The sequence below is a fragment of the Hippocampus zosterae genome, chromosome 19 (assembly GCF_025434085.1).
Source record: "Hippocampus zosterae strain Florida chromosome 19, ASM2543408v3, whole genome shotgun sequence".
Lineage (NCBI taxonomy): Eukaryota > Metazoa > Chordata > Actinopteri > Syngnathiformes > Syngnathidae > Hippocampus > Hippocampus zosterae.
The window spans coordinates 2,670,001-2,692,380 of NC_067469.1; the positions used below are offsets into that span (position 1 = coordinate 2,670,001).

The window sequence follows — 22,380 nt, forward strand, 5'->3', positions numbered from 1 at the left end:
TAGCGTTTCATCTACTTTCCTCGGACCATAACTCCACTTGGACAAAGAAAAAGGTTCAGTGGAGTGGCCGTCCTTACCGAACGTAAACACTCACCGATCTGACACGTCTTGCCCGAGTAGCCTTGTGGACACGCGCAGTAGTACTCGTCGGGCTCGGTGTTCATGCACGTGCCCCCGTTGACGCACGGCTGGTGCCGACCGCAGTAATTGAGATCTGGAGTGCACAACGACGCCATCAGACACGTCAACGTAGCAAACGGACAATTTCAAGGTGGCTCAAGGATAAACATTGAGGAACGCGGGATGTCATCACGGAGATACGGACATGCGGATGCTTATTTGGAGCTGAGAGACAGAGAGACTTTTTTCTCCAGAAAAATGACAAGCGCTATCGGTTTCCAGTGTATCCTCAACTTTGCTAATTGGCTGCCAATATTCATCCGCAGGAGTTCCCTGGAAGCTTGTCGGAGTCGTCGCTCAGTATAGAGCACCGGCTGTCATTTTGACGGGAAGCACTGAGTGTTTTCCTCAAGTGCTCGACGTCGGGGCTTGCGGTGTTCACAGGATGTGCTCGTCTCTTGTTAATTATTCATCAGCCGTGGCAACGCAATTATTTCAGAGAAATTATACCCTCAGCTCGGCTTGTTCCTTTGTGCTTTTTGTTTTTTTTTTCCTTACTCACAAACCCCGTCGACTTCACCCATTTGATCCTTGTGAAACGGTCTTAGCCTAAAGGGCAGGTCACACACACCAAAAGCTGCTAAATAAATGAACAGGGACGATTTGTCTCCGCTGGGGGGGGGATCTTCGGACCTACTCTCATCCTCCAAAGTGCACTCAAGTGACGAGGAGGATGCGTGGGGATCAATTATCTGCTCAAATCACACTAGCAGTAAAACTATACAGCTGCCGTTTTCCGGCCAAAGACATCCGTGACCCGACAAAGGCAACGTGACGCACATCAAGTCGAGTTCCTCGCTGCTAAATAGTGATCCAGCGTGTCTCGAAGGCAAACTAAAAGCGAACGGCAGATCAGAGGATGATCAAATATATGTCGTGTTGCTAAACTATTTCTTGAAGAGAACACATAGCTTGAGGGTACCTGCAGGAGGGCAGCGTGCCAATTTGCGTGAGAGGCGGCGACAAAAAAAAAAAAAAAACCCTTTGGCGTACCTTTATCGCACAACAGGCCACCCCAGTTCCTCTCGCAGCTGCACTGCCAGGGGATGTTGCAAGTGCCGTGGACGCAGCCGGGGAACACGGTGCACTCATCGCAGAACTGACCCTGCCAGCCGTATTTACACCTTTGCACGGAAAATAAGACGACGTCACAACATAAAAGTTGACATTTCAATACCACAACTTGAAAAAGATGATATTCCATCATTTCCGGAACATTTAACAATTAAATCCTTGTACAACACACACACACACACAAAAATCACACCCCGCATCCTGTTGAAATGTGCGAGTCAACCAGAACAAAAATAAAAAACCCCGGCGTAAAATATTTGTGTTGAGAAATACGAACATGTCGGTGCTTGAAAGCAGTCGGGTGAAAATGTGGATTCTATAAGCTACGCCGAGTGGTGGGGAGATGCCAGCACATGATGCTTCCACTTCACCTGTCTGGGCAACATTGCGCCATTATTTGGCACAAGCAAGAGCGCAATATTCACTTCTCGTTTATTGTGCAGCCAATGCGGGCAGTAAACGAGTTGGGGAGCGAATCAAACCGGTGCTCTGCTGGTCGTTACCAAGACATCCATTCATTCTTCTGTGGTTTGGGACGCGGCAAATTACCACAAATAATGGACCCCCCCTCAATTCATTCTATTAAAAAAAATGAATCAATGATCCCAAAAGACCAGCATTTGAAACACTTGTAAACGTTATTGTAGGGCGGCCCGGTAGTCCAGTGGTTAGCACGTGGGCTTCACAGTGCAGAGGTACCGGGTTCGATTCCAGCTCCGGCCTCCCTGTGCGGAGTTTGCATGTTCTGCGTGGGTTTTCTCCGGGTGCTCCAGTTTCCTCCCACATTCCAAAAATATGCATGGCAGGCTGATTGGACGCTCTAAATTGTCCCTAGGTGTGAGTGTGAGTGCGAATGGTTGTTCGTCTCTGTGTGCCCTGCGATTGGCTGGCAACCGATTCAGGGTGTCCCCCGCCTACTGCCCGGAGACAGCTGGGATAGGCTCCAGCACCCCCCGCGACCCCTAGTGAGGATCGAGCGGCTTGGAAGATGAATGAATGAATGAACGTTATTGTATCATGTCTTGCTCGAGTCAACCCATCCTGACTAATCTTAGAGGTAAGTGACATTCCGGGGCAGGAGGGGTTAAGAATACATCCAGCAGGCTCCTGTTTGGACTCTGCTGGTGGTGGTGGGGGGGGGTCAGAGGGGGTCTGCAGCCCGAAGATGACGGTGTGCGGCGGCTTCTGAGAGCGTCTGGAGACGGCCGTGTGTTTACAGAGGCCGCGCACGCGCCTGCCGCTTCATGACAACACCCGGGCTATTCCGAGGCTGCGGTGTCGTCGAGCCAGCTGTCTTGTCAATTGGCTTTCTATTTTGGGCCGCTGCTCCTGCAGACGGCACCGCCGCCAATGTGAGAAACAAGGTCTTTGAACGTCTCTTGGGGGAGGAGGGGGGCGGCGGGGGTTGTCTAAGAATACGCGACATGCTTTGCTCCACTCTATTTTAATGGCTCGGTGGGGGGGTCTGACGGCAACGTGTCAATAACTTTGCCGAGGAGATGCGCTCGGAGTTGTGTTTTGCCCGAATTTATGAGTTTTTTTGGAAGTTACAAGCAGATTTGTTGCTTTTGACTTGCAAGCGAGCTTCACACACGCTTCCTCTCCCGTAAAGTGTCACAGCGCCGTTGCACTTTCGCAGCCTTTTATCGAAAGGGCCAAAGAGACAAAACGCAAAAACGTCTGCCTCGATGTTCACCCCCCCCCCCAAGTTGGCGTCAATTGGACTTCAAACTACTGATGTCACTAACTTGGCCAGGCCTCTAAAAGGCGCACGCACAACACTTGATATATACAGTCCATTTATTACGATTTGCGTTTTATAACACGCGAGGCTATTTTTTATCATTCGGGCGCTACAAAGGATTAAGGGCCTGATTCCAATTGGGAATAGTGAAATAAAATACGAGCAGATTGAGTGTGGAACAAATTAATCTCCTAAATTAAGGTCTCACTGTCATGCGATACGAGATCTGGCGCGCCGTCTAAATACTTCCCGGACGGCAACAATTGTTTTCAAACATAACGGCGGGGAATTTCGTCGGGGTTTTACGGCTTTGGTATTTCCTCCGGAGGTGGAACGTTGCAAACTTGACTTTGTCCGCCGTGCCGTGCCGGAGCGACGTTGAAATAAAGGCAGAAATAGGCCAGCTTTTTACAGGCGGTGTCGATCCGTCGGTCCAGTGGTTAGCACGTCGGCTTCACAGTGCAGATGTACCGGGTTCGATTCCAGCTCCGGCCTCCCTGTGTGGAGTTTGCATGTTCTCCCCAGGCCTGCGTGGGTTTACTCCGGGTGCTCCGGTTTCCTCCCACATTCCAAAAAACATGCATGGCAGGCTGATTGAACACACTAAATTGTCCCTCGGTGTGAGTGCGAGTGCGGATAGTTGTTCGTTTCTGTGTGCCCTGCGATTGGCTGGCAACCGATTCAGGGTGTCCCCCGCCTCCTGCCCGGAGACAGCTGGGATAGGCCCCAGTACCCCCCGCGACCCTAATGAGGATCAAGCGGTTAGGAAGATGAATGAATGAATGAATGAATTCTTAGGGCACGGCGAGCCTTTGTCGAATCCGTCAGAACAAGCTCATTTGTTAGAAAGATTCGATTTATCGCAGCCACGTATGGAGCACCAACCAAAGCCCTCTGGCAAAAAAAAAAAAAAAAAGCAAATGGGGAAAGCCTCCAAAATGGATGAAATCAAAAGAATAAAAGCGAGATCACAAGGGATTGATTGCACGCTTTCTGTGACCCGAGGCTTCATTAAATTCGTGCCAGAGCAGGAAGAATCTTTACTGCGGCTCCTCCACTCGTATCACTTTTCCCCCCCCCCGTCTGCTGGGACCTGACATTTCAAGGAGAAGAAGATGCCTCGCTCCTCTTTTCCGCCCGCTAACTGGAGTGAGGAGACAGTCAGGTCAAGCCTCCTCTTAATAATCGTTTCATCTAAGAATAACACCAAAGCAGGTGTTGATTTAATAGGACGACGTGAGGGGCACCAAGTTCCAAATACATGCGCTCGTTATTATGCCAACAACCCCCCCCCCCCCCGCCCCAACCCCCTCTCCGTCGCGTTCTACAACTTTTCAATTTGTATTTTTAGGTCTGCTGACCCTTGCCCTTAAAAAGAAAAGCACATTGCAAGCTGAAGAGAGGATGTGGCGATTCCCGGCACGTTTACACTGACAACCCCCGTCTTGGGCTCGAGTGGTGGAGGGGAAAAAAAAAAAAAAAAACACTATGAGATGCTTGGTATTCTGTGTGGGATTTGGGCAGCCTAAAAATATAACGCGTCAGGCAAGGCATTGCATGAGCTAAACTGAGATGGAGACGCCTGAAAGGAAGAAAAGGAACAAGAAAGGAAGGCATGGCTGTGGGTGACCGTTCGGAATGATCCCTTCGCGATTAGTTTGGCGTCACCTTAGCCAGTGCAGGTTGCCGTTTTGGTGATGACAACGCAACTTTGGGGAGAGCGAAAGGAGGAATCGAGAGCGGGCCGGTTTGGTACAAGTTTGGTACACGATGTCGTGTTCAAGACGATGCGTAACGTTTCAGCGACCACAAAATGAAAATAAATCCAAAGACGAGCGTGAGCTGACGTCAATCCTCTCGTCTTACCTGCATTCCCCTGGAACGGAGCAACCACCATGAAGCAGATTACAACCTTGCTTGCAGATTGCTAAAGAGAGGGAGCAAAAAGAGAAAATCGACCAAAGTTAAAAAAAGAAGATGAATGTTTTATTTAAAAAAAAGTGAATTTACAGCACGGAGTACAGAAAGGGAATCATATCGAAGGGCAAGTGGGTAGAAAGAGGCTTGTTGGTCGTCTGAAGCGAGTGCAACAGGACATGATTAATGTTTCCTTGGGCAGGGTTAGAGGTTAAGGGGGGGGCAACATTTTATAGCCTGCCTGTACTACAACAACAACAACAACTTGGCTGAAAAAACAAACCAAGCCATCGAGGCAGTGGGAATTTCAAGGTGGCGCTGGAAATTATTGCCAAAGTATGTAAAATCCTTTATGAATTCCATACTATTTAATTGAAGAAGAACGGGCAAAGAAGGCCCCCTACTAACGCAGATCGAATATACGGCTGTGAATAACGCAGCGCTTTATGGTTTGCTTGACCATTTTGGAAACTATCCTACAAACGTTTACAGAAAAACTCAACTTTTCATTATTTTCTTTAACGTGGGAAATCAATCAATCAATCAAATAAATCGATATTCATTTTGTTGTGGCATCTCCAATTCGTACAGCAAACAAAATGGCTGCCGCCTACTGAAAATTCGATCGGAACAATCGAGTATTGGGATAAAAATTATATATTTTTTTCAAAGTAACTCGTGCGTCCCCCTTTAAGCCGAAATCAACGGTCAAAATGCGCTTCTTTTGGTCTCGAGGAACCAAGTTGCGTGCGTGGACGTGAATTCGGCCGAAATACATTCGCTCTGCTAATCGCAAGTCCAACAGCCGCCGGGTTAGATTAATAGCTGTCAAGTTTTTTTTCACGATAGCTTTGCCAAACCGGGATTAAACAACACGAACGAAATCTGTCACAACAGGTCTGGGGAACATTGCTACGAGGTACAGGTCCCCCCCCCCCCCCCCCCTGTTCTTTTGTCACGCTCGCCGGCCGGTAGCTCACCTATCTTACAGTTGGGACCCATCCAGCCATCCAGGCAAACCTGAGCGCCGGACTGCTCGCAGCGATAGTGGCCAAAGTAGTCGTTGCGAGGGACGCACAGTTTATTGCACTTGTTGCCGTAGTAGTTGTCGTCGCAGCGCACACGGATGCGGTAGACGATGCGAGCCACGGGCCCGTCGTAGGGGACGGTCTTCCAGGGGTCGCCGGGGTTGGCCATGCCCGTGTGAGCGCTGCGCTCGATCAGGTGCTCGTCGTCATCTGAAATGAAGGTTGAAGGAAAAAAATAAATAAAAATAACTAGTTTACCTTCGTCAAGTGCAAAAAAAAAAATTTTAAGTTATGCTTTTGCGAAGTATGTCCAGATACATTTGAGACCACCAGTGCAACGAACTAAACCGATTTTCTAAACTTTGCGCAATTATAATATTCTATTGGGCATGATTGCTTCCCCCCCCCCCCGAAGATGCTATCAGTTCACCGTGTTCAAGTTAGTCTCACGGTGGGTCTCGTGATAGCGCACAGTCGCCACAAGAAAATAATTCATCAGAGTGTGATTGCGGTTGGTCAACAATCTCCGTGGAAGTGGGGGGGGGGGCCTGTGATTTCCTTTCCTGCATAGCTCTCGGGTTGGACTGCACTTGAGTCATTTCTGAAGTCAGCAAGCACTCACACACACACACACACTTTCCTCTGCCGGGGTCTGACACAATGTCAGACAGAATTAAGCAACAATAACAAATAGAACACCCGGCAGTTGCCAGATAGAGAACAATGGGCCCCCGGGCCCAAGCGGGCTCAGCTACCTCGGTGTCTAAACACCCAGGCCCGGCCGCCCAGTCCGCTCCACTTCCTGCTCGATAAACACAAGGAAAACAGCCGACTGCCTTTCCTGAGGACGCAGGGGGTGTGTGGAGGGGGGGGCGGGGGGCGCCTTTGGGGAAGAGAGGCAAGCGGGAGGGAGGATGTGATGCTGGAAGAGTGGAATCTCACTGACATAGTGGCGGGCCCTTACGTAGGACAAGACAGGAGGCGGATGCTGACTCAGGCCAGGATTCTCCCCCGATGTCTCACGAACGGAGAGTATGTCCACGCTTGCGACTTTTGGATCATTCGACTAAAATGGCTACACCGGTCTTGGAAAAAGTTAAGTATGCCGCAGGTGGCACTAGAACCCAAACGCAAGTAAAGCGGGGGGGGGGGGGGGGGGGGGGGGGATTCATTACAAGGACTGAGAATGGAGTTAGAGCGAAATATGTCAAAAAAAAATGTTCAACCGGAGAGTCATTCCAAAGCGAGCGTGCGGCCCATTTGGTTTTGATGAATTTCTCCAAACGGTAGTTTTCACAAAAGTTGTGACATAACCTCCTCCTCATCATCATTATTATGAATTTGACAATTTGCCCTCCATTCCAAAAGCTACAAGAACACGTTTATGGTGATTTGTCGATACCACAAGCAGAGCCCCCCCCCCCCTTTAAAAAGACATCAAGAAGGAATATGCGGTCGTAGATCTCGACTTCTTAACTCATGACACGAGCATTCCAGTCAGCTGACACGCGTCAAGTGACGCAAGGCCACACACACACACACCACGGCGCAAGCTAAGCGACAAAGCTCGATTATAACATTTAGCATGACAAGACCGAGAATTGCATCTTTGAGGAAATGTGTAAGCGTCCGCAAAAATTACTGAAAAGCTCCTCGACATGTAAAAATGTATATTCAAAGCACTGACGTGACGGGACTTCCAATACCCCGGAAATGTTTTCATGCTCCCATTTACTGTGCAATACGCGAATGTTCAAAAATAATACCGTATTGAATATTTGATTCCCCAACATCGTCGCTTAAACGGCCCCAGAATCGCTTCCGCTGAACGCATTTCCCGGCGACCTCCTCTTAAGAAACCGGAGTAAGGAAAGCGGCTAATCGGAGCGATGATGTCAACTTCTATTTCTTCTCCATTGTCTGCATCCGCAAGTGCGTTTGATGTCACGGACTAAACAGGATGCGACGGCCTTTTTTTTTACCAATCGGGCAGACGAAAGAGGACAGACAGCGCGGTATGGAAATGCATCCATACATGCACACACAAAGATATTTGAGACTGGTGAAAAAATGAACAAAGGATCAAGGGTGCACGCAACATTTATAGTCCTCAAAAGATTCCTCCCTGACCGGGCTACTGCTAGGACGGGAAAAAGGGGATGTACAGGAGTCGGGCCACAACGGACATTTCCGAAAGAAAACAGGATACAGCTGCTCAAGCACTGACGGCCGACATAGTTGCTTGTATTGTATAGAGGGTGTCTTCGGAGACTAATATAATATATCCCATTTTCTACACAAAAATGTGGTAAAGGCAATCAGGAATAATTAAAAAAATTAAATAAAATCCAGCTTATCCTGCCAAAACACCTTCCGATCTCTCGTCCAAACCTTGTCAACTCATCATGGAGGCATTGGCAGCGTGATATCGGGTTCACTTACTGTTGCGGGTGGTGTTGTCCCAATCCCAGGCCTCAACGAGTAAGGTATATGTTCGCTGAAGAAAGAAAAGAAAAAAAAAAAAGACAGCATTAGAGTTCGTTGATCCTGCCATCATGTTTATAACAGAGCAAAAAAAGAGATTTTGGAGTTCCAGAAATAGAAGTCATTTTCCAAAACGGCTCATGTTATTGTTAAGCATTAATTGACTTTTATGACTCGCATCCGCTCACAATCTTGAAAAGATTTCGCAACAATACATATGGTGTCATGACGACATACAAGACCGTATATCCCGTGTCTTCTATTGTGTACAGAGGAAGCTTCCTTTTTTTTTTTTTTGCCCCCCAGAAAAGCTCAGCTTACCAATAACCGTACAATGTATTGCCAGTACGGACATTGGAGTATATTTCCATGACTGACAAAAAAATAAAATAACAACAATAATACATCAATAAATAAAATCAACTCCCTTGCAAAGTGAAAACAAGAGTCAAAAACCCAAGTCGATTTATCCGATCCGTTGACTTTCATTCCCCATCGAGGCCATCAAAAAGCAGGGGTTGAAAAGACGCGTAAGCACCCATGCTTCCAAGAGGAAACTTCCTCTCACCAAATACGAGGTCCAATCAGAAGGTCACTTTGCCAATATTAGCTACAGTACGAGCGCCAAATTCATACCGGCCGGCTTTGTCCTTGCTCATCAGACACTTCGGTACAGTAAATAAGCAGCTAATGGGATTACCCGCTTTCAGTTATGCTTTGCTCTTAACACATCATGCAATGGATTTAATATCAACACTCCCGGCGTGTTTGTAATGTCACGTAAGATGCGCTGAATGAGAGGAAGCCTAATGAGGTCATGCGAGTGTTAAAAAAGGTTTCTTCTGCACAAGCTGCGATTAAGAAATAAATATAACAGACATGCTAATGTAGTCAAATAGAAAACATGAGGGGTGCGGGGGCGGGGGGGTTGTCATGTACCTCAGCGTAAAGCGTCAGCTGTCTAATTGAACATTTAGCAGGCGGGCATTCGCCTCGGCTAGCGAGTTTGTTGCTTATTTTCCTTCTCTCGGGACTATGTTGACATGAGGTAAAGTTACTAGGCAACTATGACGTTTGCGGTGACGGAGCAAAATGCAGAAAATTCTGCCCGCTGTCAATGGTGCCGTGCTCGCGTGGGCACATGCACACTCCATAAGCGTAATCTAGCCGGTGTGCTGCAGGGCACACTGCTAGGCAACCAGCTGACCTAAATAGCATTCGTTACGTCACCATTGGAGACAGTTGTAGTAGCCACAATGTGACCTCTACTGTAATGTCACTGATGGGACATTCGACCCAAGAAGAGTTTGGAGGGGGCGGTTGGGGTGTGGGTTGGGGGCGGGGGGGATCATACCGGTGTTAGAATTTGCCATCACTCAAATGAAGCGGGAAAGAAATTGTGGTGGGTAACCTGTCAAGAGTGTGTGTGTGTCTATTGTTGATCCTGGGGGGGTTGGGGGGGGGGGGGACCAACAAGCTGGTAGGCCGGTTGCTGCTGGGCTGCAGGATTAAGTTGGCTTGTCTGGCAATGGGCGCTGGCGGGAGGAAGGGGAGGGAGTGTTATTGTGGAGACGCTAGAGTGGACGGGAGAAAAGAGAATATGGCAGTTGAAGGTGGAGAGGGCCTGTTTGGAGGCGCCTTGATTTTTGATCCTGCTTCGGGGGGGGGGGGATTGAAGCTTTGCCAGATTTCAGCATTGAAGAGGCGGCGGGGGTTTCGGGTGTACCGCATGTCTACGAACACGAGTGCAGAAATCGACGCGAGCGCAGACGCACAACAGATGCGGCCTCGACGATGGATTATTTGACATGAACGTGGATCATCCCACGACATGTAGCTCGGCTTCTGACCTTTCCACCTACTCCCCCCCCGCCGGCCCCCTCCCCCAACCTCAATAGAACGGGCTCGTCTGAGCATGCGGGTGGGTGCGCCCGTATGCCAATGCGTACAAGAGGCACCGTGAGCGGCCAATTGCGCGATCCGTGACTCGTCGGGTGGGAAATCCCTTCGATCAAAGACTGACGAGCAGGTGTCCCATCTGCACCGACGCACCTTCTGCGACACTTCTTTTTACAAGCCCGCCTCATGTCGTAAATGCCCGGATAAACAATCAACACGCTCCGTGTGACTTGTCTGGTTTCCCACAGACCATCCCGCTCTGTGATTAGCTGGATTAAGTGACAGCTGCCCAAATGCTCGGAACAAGATAGATGATGGGCAGATAAAGGGGGGGGGGGCGGAGTGGGGGAGGAGAGGCGTTGCTGAACAAAGACCCTTGTTCCAATACCGTAACTCACCCCCCCCACCCCCACCCCATCCCAATCTCAACCATTGTCCATGCGGAGACACGGTCAGCTCGAGGACAATTAGCAATCAGCATTTGCACCAGCGAGCCGGGCGAGATTAGTCGGATGGAGTCAAAAAGGCGAGCAATTGCTTGCACGTACGCTAATCCTCTGGCCAACAGATTGCAAAACTAACGTTATTCACCTCCAAGGATTGGTTTTCGCCGTTCGAATCTTCAAGTGAAATACTTCAATCTGGGAGAACCAACAAGCTTCTGTCAGTTCAATCTTGCAAAAACCCTCGCCCGCCCTACTCCTAATGGATTAGAGGATTTACGAGGAGAAATCCTAATTTTCAAGTGAAGAAGGAGCATTTTGGGGGGTGGGGGTGGGGGGGATAGGTGTTTCGGTGTCCTGTATGCAAGGTCATTGTTTCCCGATTCACTTGGTTTTTCTAAATGGTCTTGGATGTCGACAGGGGTGGGGGGGGGGGGGGGGGTCGCAGGTGTAAATTTCCTTCGCCAGATGACTCGTGGATGAGTCGGTGGGTGGGAGCCTTCACTGCTGCACAGTCATTTTACGCTTTGAATAAAAAAGGTGCCGGGAAACGGAGGCCGGGGGGGCAGCAGTGGGAAGTGGAAGCCGGCCGGGGCAGGTTGGGGGTCACTAAGCGTGGGGGTCTGCGCACTCCTTTTTCTAAAGAGGGGTCAGCGCTCTGCATGTGGGGCGATGTGCGTGTTTGCATTCGAAGAATACTAAGAATGTGAGATCCAGGCCTGGTGTTTAATCCCATGCGAAATCCCAGTCGGCCAACAGTTCGTTGTCAGTGGGAGCGCGTCTGCCATGAGGATCAGCCCACTTGATTGACTCGTTTGTGGCTCCCGGGGAAATTTTGCGTTGGGGATTTTTGCTTTTAGGATCGCAGGATGTCAGTACCTGCCTTACACGTCCTCATTCGGTGATCCAAAAAAAAAAAGATAAGAATCTGAACCCGTCATATTTGGTTTCAAGGTAACTCCAACGGGCAACGTTGCAGCTCGTCCATGCGGCGTCACTGACATCTCCTGATTTATTGCCTTCTGATGGGACATGAGGTCATCACGATTCATCCCGTGGCCAGTAATCGCTGTGTGTAATCTTCATTAATCTGTGATGTCAATCCCAGCTTTTAGTTTTACTAGGGCTGAGTCTACACCACCATCCCGGCGAGGGCGAGGCGCCATCCCCATCTCTGCTGGATCCAAAGACCAGCGGGTTTCTTTTTTTTTGCGCTACCCCTTGGCCACTTCTCTGCGGCTCGCTCCAAATGAAGAGAAAACGCCGCAGTTCTTTGGCATAATTGAAACAGTGGTGTCAAAAAAATAAATAAATGTGGGGGCGGGGGAGGTGTCAGTCTTGTGACGTTATGGTCATGGGCTGCGGTGCATCTTTATTTTAGAATTAAGTTAATTAAGATTAATTGGTTAGCACGTCGGCTTCACAGTGCAGAGGTACCGGGTTCGATTCCAGCTCCGGCCTCCCTGTGTAGAGTTTGCATGTTCTCCCCGGGCCTGCGTGGGTTTTCTCCGGGTGCTCCGGTTTCCTCCCACATTCCAAAAACATGCGTAGCAGGCTGATTGAACACTCTAAATTGTCCCTAGGTGTGAATGTGAGCGTGGATGGTTGTTCGTCTCTGTGTGCCCTGCGATTGGCTGGCAACCAATCCAGGGTGTCCCCCGCCTACTGCCCGAAGACAGCTGGGATAGGCTCCGGCACCCCCCGCGACCCTAGTGAGGATCAAGCGGCTCGGAAGATGAATGAATGAATACAATGAAGATTAACTGATGGCAACTAGATTTAGTCATACTTAAGATGACGATATTTAATATTTGGTCTCTTTCTGCCTCTCGCTAATGACAACATCGGTACGGAAACGACAGCCTTCACTCTACCGGTCTCATTTTGGGGAATCAACGTAGCAAATGAGTGGCCTTCATTAGCCATTTCCATATAACTTCAAGCATAAGCGAGCACGCTTTATATCAGATGAGTGACGAAAAGCCACGAAAGAAAACCCAAAATGGGAGAGGCATGACTGAAGAATTCCCTTCCTTTACATAATGCTAGAAAATGAATGGCATTTGCGGTCACAGGTTGCTTGCAAGAGTGCCAAGAGAGGTTAGAGTGAAGGCAAGGCATTTGGCTGGCGAGCGTACACCGGCTGTGCGCGTGCACACGCACGCACGCACGCTAATACGCACGGCCCATTGAGCAGGCTGCTATGATGCCAACAGGGTCATTAGCCATGCACTTCCAATTCAACACACTCTGGCGCTAATTAGCCAGCGGGATCAAGGACGATGCAACATGAAGAGCAAACGGCACACGACCAACGCTTAGCTGACGTTCTGTATTTTATTTCATATTTTTTTTAAACAAGAAATTTTCTCCAAAGTAAAACAGACCTAAAAACCGCCGTACCTTTCGATGCGTTTACTCGACGCCGACCGTTTTTAAATTAAGATTGCATGATTCTGGAGTAGCACGTGGAGTCGTAAATAAAATATGGTCACATTAGCTTTTGTGCGTGCGTTTCTGGCTATTGGACCATGACTCCCCCCCCCTCGTAGGTGGCTCATTTGCCTGAAGGCATTGAAGAGTTGCCACAGCGATGGGCATGCTTCGCAAACATTACCAAGCTAATTCATGAGGCATAGTAACGTGGTGGGGGGGCAGTTGGCTTGAGCGTAATGCCGCACCACTTCCATTCAAGAGCCATTAGCATTTCAAACGGGTTCAGCAGTACAGTGACGAGTTAACTGCCCATGTAATGACACGCATTCATTACCTCCACAAGGAGCCCGTGGCACCTGTACACCAGTTACCAAGTGGCCGCGCAAACGCATTGAGAATGTGTAAACCAATTGGTCACGGTGACAACGAAATGTAGGGGAAACCGATTTACAGACGGCGGGTTTGGCGCAACGTTGACATGCAGAGAAGAAGAAGCCGGAGCTCACACAGCACACCTTGTAGAACGTCGCATGTCACGACCCTTGCAGCGCCGCCACAATGCTGCTTTAATAGCTCCACAAAAGGCAGCCAGCAGCCTCACAAAAAGCATACTGTAGACTTGCCCTGGCGGGTAAGCCCCACCCACCCAGCTTAGGAAGTTTATTTCTGTTGTACAAGTTTCCATGACAGCTCATAACCACTTTGAATGGTGGTTTACACATTCAAAACAAAGGCAACCCGAGTGGCGGTCGGGCAGCGACCTGGGCAGGTTGGATTTCCATACGACGATGCTTCTGGATAGTTAACAACCATTTTATTTTGGAATAGCTGCTCTAGAGCATGCGGACACAGGGGTGGGGGGCACTTCCATGAATTGATTTATAATTAGATGCTGACATTTAATGAAAAGCCTCGACTGGTGATGGATGCATTGGTCACAATTGATATGAATACGCACAACAGTCATTGAACTCAAAAGGCCAAATTTATGTTCCAAGCCTACACTATCAACGATGGAGTTTTTGACCAGGGTGTTTATGAGAATTTTGAGGGTAAGAAGATGCCCGAGGAATGGTGCAAACTGTGCAGAGTTGTCATGACTATCAAGGAGTAAAAGTGGAGTTGAGGGAAAGAGTAGAGATGCTAGACTCGGGACAGGAGTGAGAATTTGTGAGCAAAGGTAAGGTTTTATGCCTCGGAAGAGTAGAAGAATCAAACATTAGACGTACGACGATGTGCGTGAGTGAGGCACGTGGGGGAGGATGAATGCGACAGGGAAAAGAGAGACGCAAAGTGTGGAGGACTTGAAATACTTGGCCGGTCCAGAGCAATGGAGCGTAGCAAGGACGTGACGAAACAGATCGAAGCATTGCAGAGGATAAAGAATAGGGCCAATATGCATTGTCTAATATCCGTCTACATATGTCGTTCCACCGTTTGTGATCAATTTTCCATTGCTTAAAAGGTTCTAAAACCGCCACCATCAACACTAAGATCCGTTTTTGTTAGCATTAAGCTAAGCGGAGTTTCCTTTAGTGAAGTTATGTGGTTGTTTTAAAATGCATACGAACGTGTCATTCTATTTGTTTGATGTTTGGTTTGACTTTTAACTTCAACTGGGAGTGGCATTATACACTCTTGGAGCGTGTTTTTGGATATGTTGTTCAATAACTACTGCTTATTGTGAAGGGAGTTTAATTCACTTCCATTCGACAGTGCTCGTATCAAATCAAAAGAAACTTAAATAAAAGGTGAGTTACTTTGCACACAATAGCCCTTGGACCAAAAAGGAGGATGGGAGGAGTGTGTTGCAGACACCACAGCGAGCAAAGATAATTGTTTACCGGCAGGCCTATGTAGCCGTCTCCTAGCAACAGCTTTTGACAAGCGCTGCGTCAGGTGTGGTTGAACCACGGCCACCTCCGCGCCGCCTCCGTCGGCGTGTTCATCTATGCGCTTAATAGGCCAGCACGGAAGAAAGCGGAGGTGACTTTCAGTACTCCAAGCGTTAAACTGAAAGCACTACTGCGGCTTTTGTCCAACTTCTGCGCAATGTTCAACGAGGTGCGATGCATAATGCTTGCGAGAGGAAGCTTTCCAGCTCACTAAAGTGAGGAATACAACAACACAGCGTGTTGTAAAAAAAAAAAAAAAACTAAAACGCCCAACGATCGGACCCACCATTTCATGGTGGCTGCAGATTTGATCAGGTGAAAGGCCAGAAGATACTTTGTGTGCGTGTGAATCACAAACAGTTAAGAGGCGTCTAACATTGACAGCCGAATTTCAGCAAGTAGTCAAAAGTTTACTCTGCGTTTTCCACAGATCCCACTTTAAAAACCACACGCACGGCTGGCTGCACTTGACTGCATCTGCTTGAAAGTGCACGCCGCATGCATTTGACGGACACGTGGCTCGAGGAGGGAGCCAAACCCATTCAAATAGTTTGGGTCGTCTCCAGTAAAGGCAGCCTCGCACAGGTCTGTGCAGATTAGCACATGGTTTTAATACACGTCGGCCGATTCCTCTTCTGACACGGTCACGTTCGTGAATCCAAATTTTCATCCAGGTTAAAAAAAAAAAAAAAGCAAGATGAAAAGTAAGCTCCACATCCAGAAGGTTCTTTAAAGTGAGGATGCAGACAGCCCAAATGCGGCATGAACATCCCGTTGGCCGAGCGACCGGCTGCTTGATTGACAATCTACACAAAAGCGTAAAATCCATACCATGTCTAAAAGCTTTCATGTAGTTCCTTTTGTTCCCACTTTCCAATGGCATGTTATTTAATAAAATGAGTGAATTTTATGTGTATTTTATTTTAATAATCACATAAAACAGGTTTGCACATGTCCCTAAAATTGCTGTCATGGGTAACTGCCCCTTTAAAAAATCCTCTGATGTTGTCAGTGACAATATTTCATGCAAGCATTGTCTTTTTTTGTTGTGAAGGAAAAAAAAGAAGATACATCTGCACTGAATAAAGTTGCTAAGCAAAAGTCCAATATGTTGTTCATGAAATCCGCCAAAAAAATCCACCCCGTCATTGTCAGCCCTATAACACAAAATCAACACAGACAGCCGCAGTGAAAGAAAAAAAAATTGAAAGTTTTACGAACATGAATTCCTCCCCTACAACAAATTTGACGTTCAAAGGAAAATCTCAACTTCTGAGGGAGAGATGGCGAAACCACAAAGGCATCCTAGGTTGAAATTGACTTCAAACAAGCATGAAGGAACACACAAGCAAAAGGCTCCATATCTCACTTTCGACTAGAACATGTGCAAGTGTTATGGGAAATGGATGCAATCCATTTTAGCAGGCCGTCATACCAAACATTTGGCGGACCACTTGTTGCTAGGCAGAATTCAGAGGGTTCAATCATGCATGCCCCCAAACGATCATCAATACAAGCCACACCAATTGGGCTGATTGAACAGCGCCGAAGGGGCAGAAGACACTAAGTTTAAAACAAATAATAAAATTAGCGTTATGATTATAAAACAACTGAAACAAATGTCACAAATTAACCTCTGCTCTCTAGTAAATATGAAAACACGTTTGAAACAAATGGCTTTTCCCCAATAAATTCCAAACCACAAGCTTCGGGGGCCTTCAGCACATGTCTTTTTACTGGCAATAAAAGAAGGAAGAACTGGAGAACAACCGGAGACGTTCCAAAACATGACGGAATCCGAGTCCAATCGGCTATTAGTGAAAGCGTCATGATGGTCACGACAGTGGAACAAAGCGATGGTACCTCAACACGGAACAAGAAGCTCTTCACAGAAATGCAAGATGAGATGCCCTACTGCAGGCTGACGTTAGCAGGTATGTCACGTCCAGACTCTGTAAGGTGGGGCTACTTAATTATTTTGACAGCTTTAAAGAGCAACGTAGTGAAAATAAAATTACGTTGAGTTGCGTATACAAATGGTTGCGTAACTACTTGTGAAAATGTGACTGTAAGAAAGCAGTTGTGAATTTTGCTGAATTGCAAAGTCGTAATTCATCTAACTTGCATAATAATCACCCGCACACCTAAGGCGCTTTCCAATGTACCAGTTGTACTCCGCAAATTTTCGCAGTGCCATCGGCGCATTTTAAATTGTAAATATGGTAAAGCATTGCTGTAAAACACAACATAGGTCTTGGTGTCTTGGCGGCGGCGAGCTGTCTCCTGCCGTCTCAAACCCGGAAACGAATTCTTGTCCGTGTGAAAGCTTCTGTGCATTTGACAGTCTGTAATTTGCCACTTCACCACATCATACAGCACGCCGCAAAACCAGAGACCAGACTCGCCACTCGCGAAATCTTACGGCAGAACCCCGCATATTGTGAGCGAGTGGAAACTGCACAGAACAATTGACCCAAGCCCAATCCCACCCAATTTGATTGGTGCCTGTTTGTAAAGGAGAAGCAAACAGCGGCCAGGCAGAGGCCAGGCTAAGCAAGGCCGAGGCGGTGCAAGGCCAGGCAGTTTTGGAACCTGTAATGGAAACGTTTTTTTTTTTTTTCATGGCTCCAACTTGGCAGCTAGTGGTGCCACTTAAAAGCATCAGCCGGACGACAATGTCTGAAATGCTGTCATGTAATAGCCAAAGGGTAAGCAGAGCTGCATTGAGTTTTGTTGGCTGAGCAGATTGGCACGAGTTAACATTAGCTCCTGATAAACGGCACATAGTCGATTGCTTAGTGAGGTTGTCGACGCAGCGGGAGCGGGAAAGGGGGTGTTTGAGTGTGGCGAGGTGTTGACTGGATGAGTGCCAGATAGCAGAATCCTCACACTAATAGAAGTTTAAGAAGTGCTGCCTCCACAAGTGAAAATGATTGTGTTATCTATAGGGGCGTTTCCTTAACATTTGGGGATTTACTTCCACAGCTGAAGGCACGCGCATCATTCAAAATTAGAGTAAAGTATATCTATTCCTGGTTGTGATGGTACCAAAAGACAAGCGGCACGCCATTGGTTGGCAGAATCAGGAGAATAAAATGCATTTCTAAATAAATAAGTGCATCTGTAAGATGGCATCATTTGAAATGTTTTTTTGTTTTTTTAAAGCCTGATGATGTCACAAGGAGAAGCCGGCCGTCCAATGTGTGAAACGGGCTGTTAGCCAGATGACACGGCCGATGGTACACTGCATCTTTGTTTCCACGGCGTGCAAAGTGACAACGCCGCATCGCAAGAACGACCCTCCCGGGCTTGTTGTGACATCTGCCAGTGGAACAGTGCAGCGCTATCAGCCAGGACCACTTCACAGATCAAACCAAGAATAAACCTCGTCCCCTCTGACTTGAGGTGTCAGGCGCTGCCTCAAATCAAAACAACCGTTGGAGTTTTATCGTTTGTTCACTGTAAAATATATCCACTTGGCACCAGAGTATGTTTAAACAGGTTTTGTTGCCATTTTCGGTTTGGAAACTGCAATCAACCCGTCAATATTCTGCCAGTAATTGTGTAAGCTAATTGATTGATTCATCTTCACGAAAAAAATCTTAGACTGACACGTCCCAAGTCCAAAATATGAATAATAAATGAATTCCCAAGGAACCAAATGTGCCAATAGCTTGTACTTTCCAACCAAAGCAGATTTATTAACACAAAAGACATTAAAACATCAAGAAAAGTCCTAACATCTACCCGCGTAGCTTCATAGATCGTCATTCATCGTCCCCCGATAGCCACAAAAAGTGGGGAAGTCAGACTGGGATAATTAAAGCACGCACACCTCATTCGCCCGCCCAAATCATCATCGACCAACCTTCAATAGTGGGACACGCTTAATTGCCTTGGAGGGGCCACCTGGCACCCACAGCAGGGGGGGAAGCGGTGGGATGCACGAGGGGGAAACTCCAAACCAAAGCCCCACTCGCAGCATATTATCATCTCGAGGCCCATGAAAGCTTTGAGGACAGAAGACCGCAGCAGACTCCAGCAGGAAGTTGCTCAAGACGCAGACTTCGAAAGGCACCGTGTGAGACAACCACAATGTAGGACACCGGCTATTCTCCAATTGTTTGCGAAATGCTATGCTGTGCGCAGAGGAATCATAAAAGCGGTTCAACACAAACCAAGTCAAGCCAGCTCAAAAGGAAAGGGTAAAAATATCAGCGCAGCCATTCGCCGCACCAGCGTCTTCTTCAGGGTCTGCACATTAAAGCACGCGCCAGCCCCCGTCCAATTAGCCCGGGTTGGCCTTGGCAGGTGCTTAGTGGCACACTGGAATCAAGCCAAACCTCAGACAGTCTCTCAGGGCCACTCTGCATGCGACAGCCCAGGCGACATTACCGAGCGCCGTGCCCGCAACAGGATTCTTGGAAGGCATTTCACAAAAATAATCGCGCATGCTAGAAGAGCGCTTTTGATGCTCGCCCCCCAAAAAAGCAAAACACAACAGTCATCTAAAGTGATTGACACGCATATCAATACGGCTGCACCTGAACATTTTTTGCCCCTCCCAACCAAAGTCATCAAACGCTCGCTTACTTCATGTCGTGAGAACTGGCAACTGCAATATTGCTAGCAGGTAACGGCTAACCAAGCTACTACTATTTCTTCTTCCGCGATTAATACGACAACTCCCGCTATAACAAATACTACTACTACTTTGTTCGGGTTTTATTTTTCCGCAGTTTGGATAATTCGTGGCACAAAGCTGCCCCTCACAGGTTAGTCTTGGTACTACAACAGAGCTCAAGTTTTGGAGAGGAGACTCAAATGAGACATGGCTATGTGCGGTGTCTTCTCAAGTTCACCACGCGATAAAAGCACACGTGATTTATTTATTTTTTCTTCCCCCTCATCATGTGCGGGGTCGCTGATATTATTAAAAAACTCATAGCCGGCTTTATGGTATGCAAGACTGCCGAAAGAATTTGAATCGCGTCGATGAGAAAAACTACATTCATTTGCTCCGAGCACGAAGCTTGCCACTGCAAAGCCAGTTTTCTTCAATGACACGTTAACTATTAACTTTCATCTTTCATAATTGCCGCTGTAGCGGTGTGCAAGAATGCTGGCGCGCTGACAGTACGAATTCAAGGACACGAACTTGAAGCATTCCATATCGTGAATCATCTTTCCAGACAGGAAGTAGACATGTTAACCTGCAGGCTGAACTGGAGCTAAATAGATGACTTACCGGCCATGCGAATTGGAACGGGATGACAATCTTGCCAGCGTCGTCGATTTTGTTCTTTGCGCTCTGAAAGTTCAACATATTTCCACCGAGAACTTGCGTAGATCCAGCTCCAAAGGTGCAGGCCCCCCCAGTGGTGATGTCCACCTGATACTCCTTGAGGCACACCTTGAAGTAAGTGTCACACTCATCCTCCACACAGCGCAGATCCTCATGGGAGCTCCTGGAGCCGTCGCAACACTCCCCGCTCGCCAACTCGCCGTTCACATTCTCGACCGAGATCAGCTGCAGCTCGAAATAGCCTGTTGACTGGGACGCCTGGAAACAACGTTTCAGAAATGCCCACAATTACATGAGAGCTAACACTCAAAAAGGCAGACGATAATGCTGCCTTTGAATTGACACAGTCGAGCGAGCAATTGCTTTATTGTGTTTGTAGTTTGCAGTGATGCACAACTGCACACACTGAAAATTTGTATTTTAACTGCTTGAAGCTTTACACTGCAGAGATCAAATGACACAATTCTGCACATAAATGAAAAAAAACCAAACATCTATCTTTAAATTGTATTCAAGCATGAGGGCGTGGTTCGTTTGATTTACAGAATATATTTTAGAAAAATCTGAAATCAGAATTAAATCGGAATGGGGCATTTGGGCCTGCAACGTGAATGCAGCGTTGATGAGTTACATCACAGTTAAAATGTGTTTTAAAAAAAAAAAACATCGCGCTCCTCCGTTTGGTTGAGTGCACTTACAAAACACCTTAAATTCCAACCACAAAATAGACAAGAACGTCCGTCACGCGCCTACTTGTAATCGTTGGGGGGGGGGGGGGGGGTAGTACGGCGGACGTCACACTACGAAAGTTAATCGGCGATGGGGGCGGGCGGACATCAGGCGGTTCGACCGGCCCGTAAAAATCAAAATTTTCCCGATTTGCTCTGCATCTAAACATAGACATCGATGTCAAAATGAAACGTGCAATTACAATGCATAACCGAATGATTTTTTTTCCCTCAACCAAATTGTAAATATTTAACTGTAAATGCGCCCAGCTGCAACATCATGACCACCGATCATTATCCTGATATTGTGCAAGTGGTCATCACGCGCGCGTGTGTGTGTGTGTGGGGGGGGGGGCGCTTGTGCATCCTCCATGATGAGGCATGGCAAAAAAAAAAAAAAAAAAATCAAAAGTGGGGCGGGAGCGTTTTGGGGTTCGTGGTGCAAATTGGTTTGCTGCAGCGGCCAATTGGTGCAATTGACAAGCCGCTTGGGCCCCGAACATCAACAAAACCAACCGCGGGCGTTAATTGATGGCGATAAAAGGTCGGGAAGGGGTTAAGGCGAACAAGTCATTAATCCCTGCTACGCGAGTCCCGTAGAGGCGGCGTGATTTTGAGGCGCCGCTAATGACGTCTACGTAATTGAATTATCGATTAAACGTGATGCAAAGAATCTCCAAATCAGGCCCTCGTACACCAACTTTTGAACAAGGGTGATTAAAAGCGTGCCGTGCGTCGCTGTGCGTGCGTCGAGGCTAAAATGGATCTTTTATTGTTCCAAACGAAGCGGAGAAGCGTCTTACCTTGGCCCATAACGTCAACAGCAGGCACACTATTAGGAAGCGATGTCTAATCCTGGTGCGAGTCCACATGCCTCCGATTAATTAGAGTCCCATAGGAGGAGGGAGGGGGCTCGGAGAGCGCAGACAAATAGCCGCAGAGCCGGCGCGACCAGCAGCTCCGACCCTCCTGACATGCAACAACAATAACAAAAACAAGCCCCTTAAAAAAAAATACAAATTAAGAAAAAAAATCAACCCCCCGCCCGCCCGCTCAAAAAAAAAAAACTAACAAACAAAAAAAAAAAACACAAAGGCGTGACTCGGTCACACCGCGCCGGGCGGATCACGCGTGTGCACGGGGCGGGTAGGCTTCAGCGCGCTGGTGATGGTCCACGCACAACATTCACACGAGTGGTCTCGGTTCCCCTCCGTCTGAGCTGTCTCCACAAGGCGAACTGACTGAGA

The 22,380-nt window shown here is 47.8% G+C and overlaps 1 protein-coding gene across 2 annotated transcripts in view; it reads right to left on the minus strand.

Moving 5' to 3' along the window:
- jag2b (jagged canonical Notch ligand 2b) overlaps positions 1-22,380 on the minus strand; it is a 34,539-nt gene extending 12,159 nt beyond the window's left edge. For both annotated transcript variants that reach the window (XM_052053663.1, XM_052053662.1), the window contains exons 1-7: positions 21,937-22,380; positions 20,349-20,663; positions 8,386-8,440; positions 5,896-6,153; positions 4,865-4,925; positions 1,174-1,304; positions 95-214 (exon numbers count right to left, since the gene is read on the minus strand). In XM_052053663.1, the coding sequence (XP_051909623.1) occupies positions 95-214; positions 1,174-1,304; positions 4,865-4,925; positions 5,896-6,153; positions 8,386-8,440; positions 20,349-20,663; positions 21,937-22,005 (1,009 nt within the window). In that variant the 5' untranslated portion in view covers positions 22,006-22,380. The remainder of the gene's footprint in view (positions 1-94; positions 215-1,173; positions 1,305-4,864; positions 4,926-5,895; positions 6,154-8,385; positions 8,441-20,348; positions 20,664-21,936) is intronic.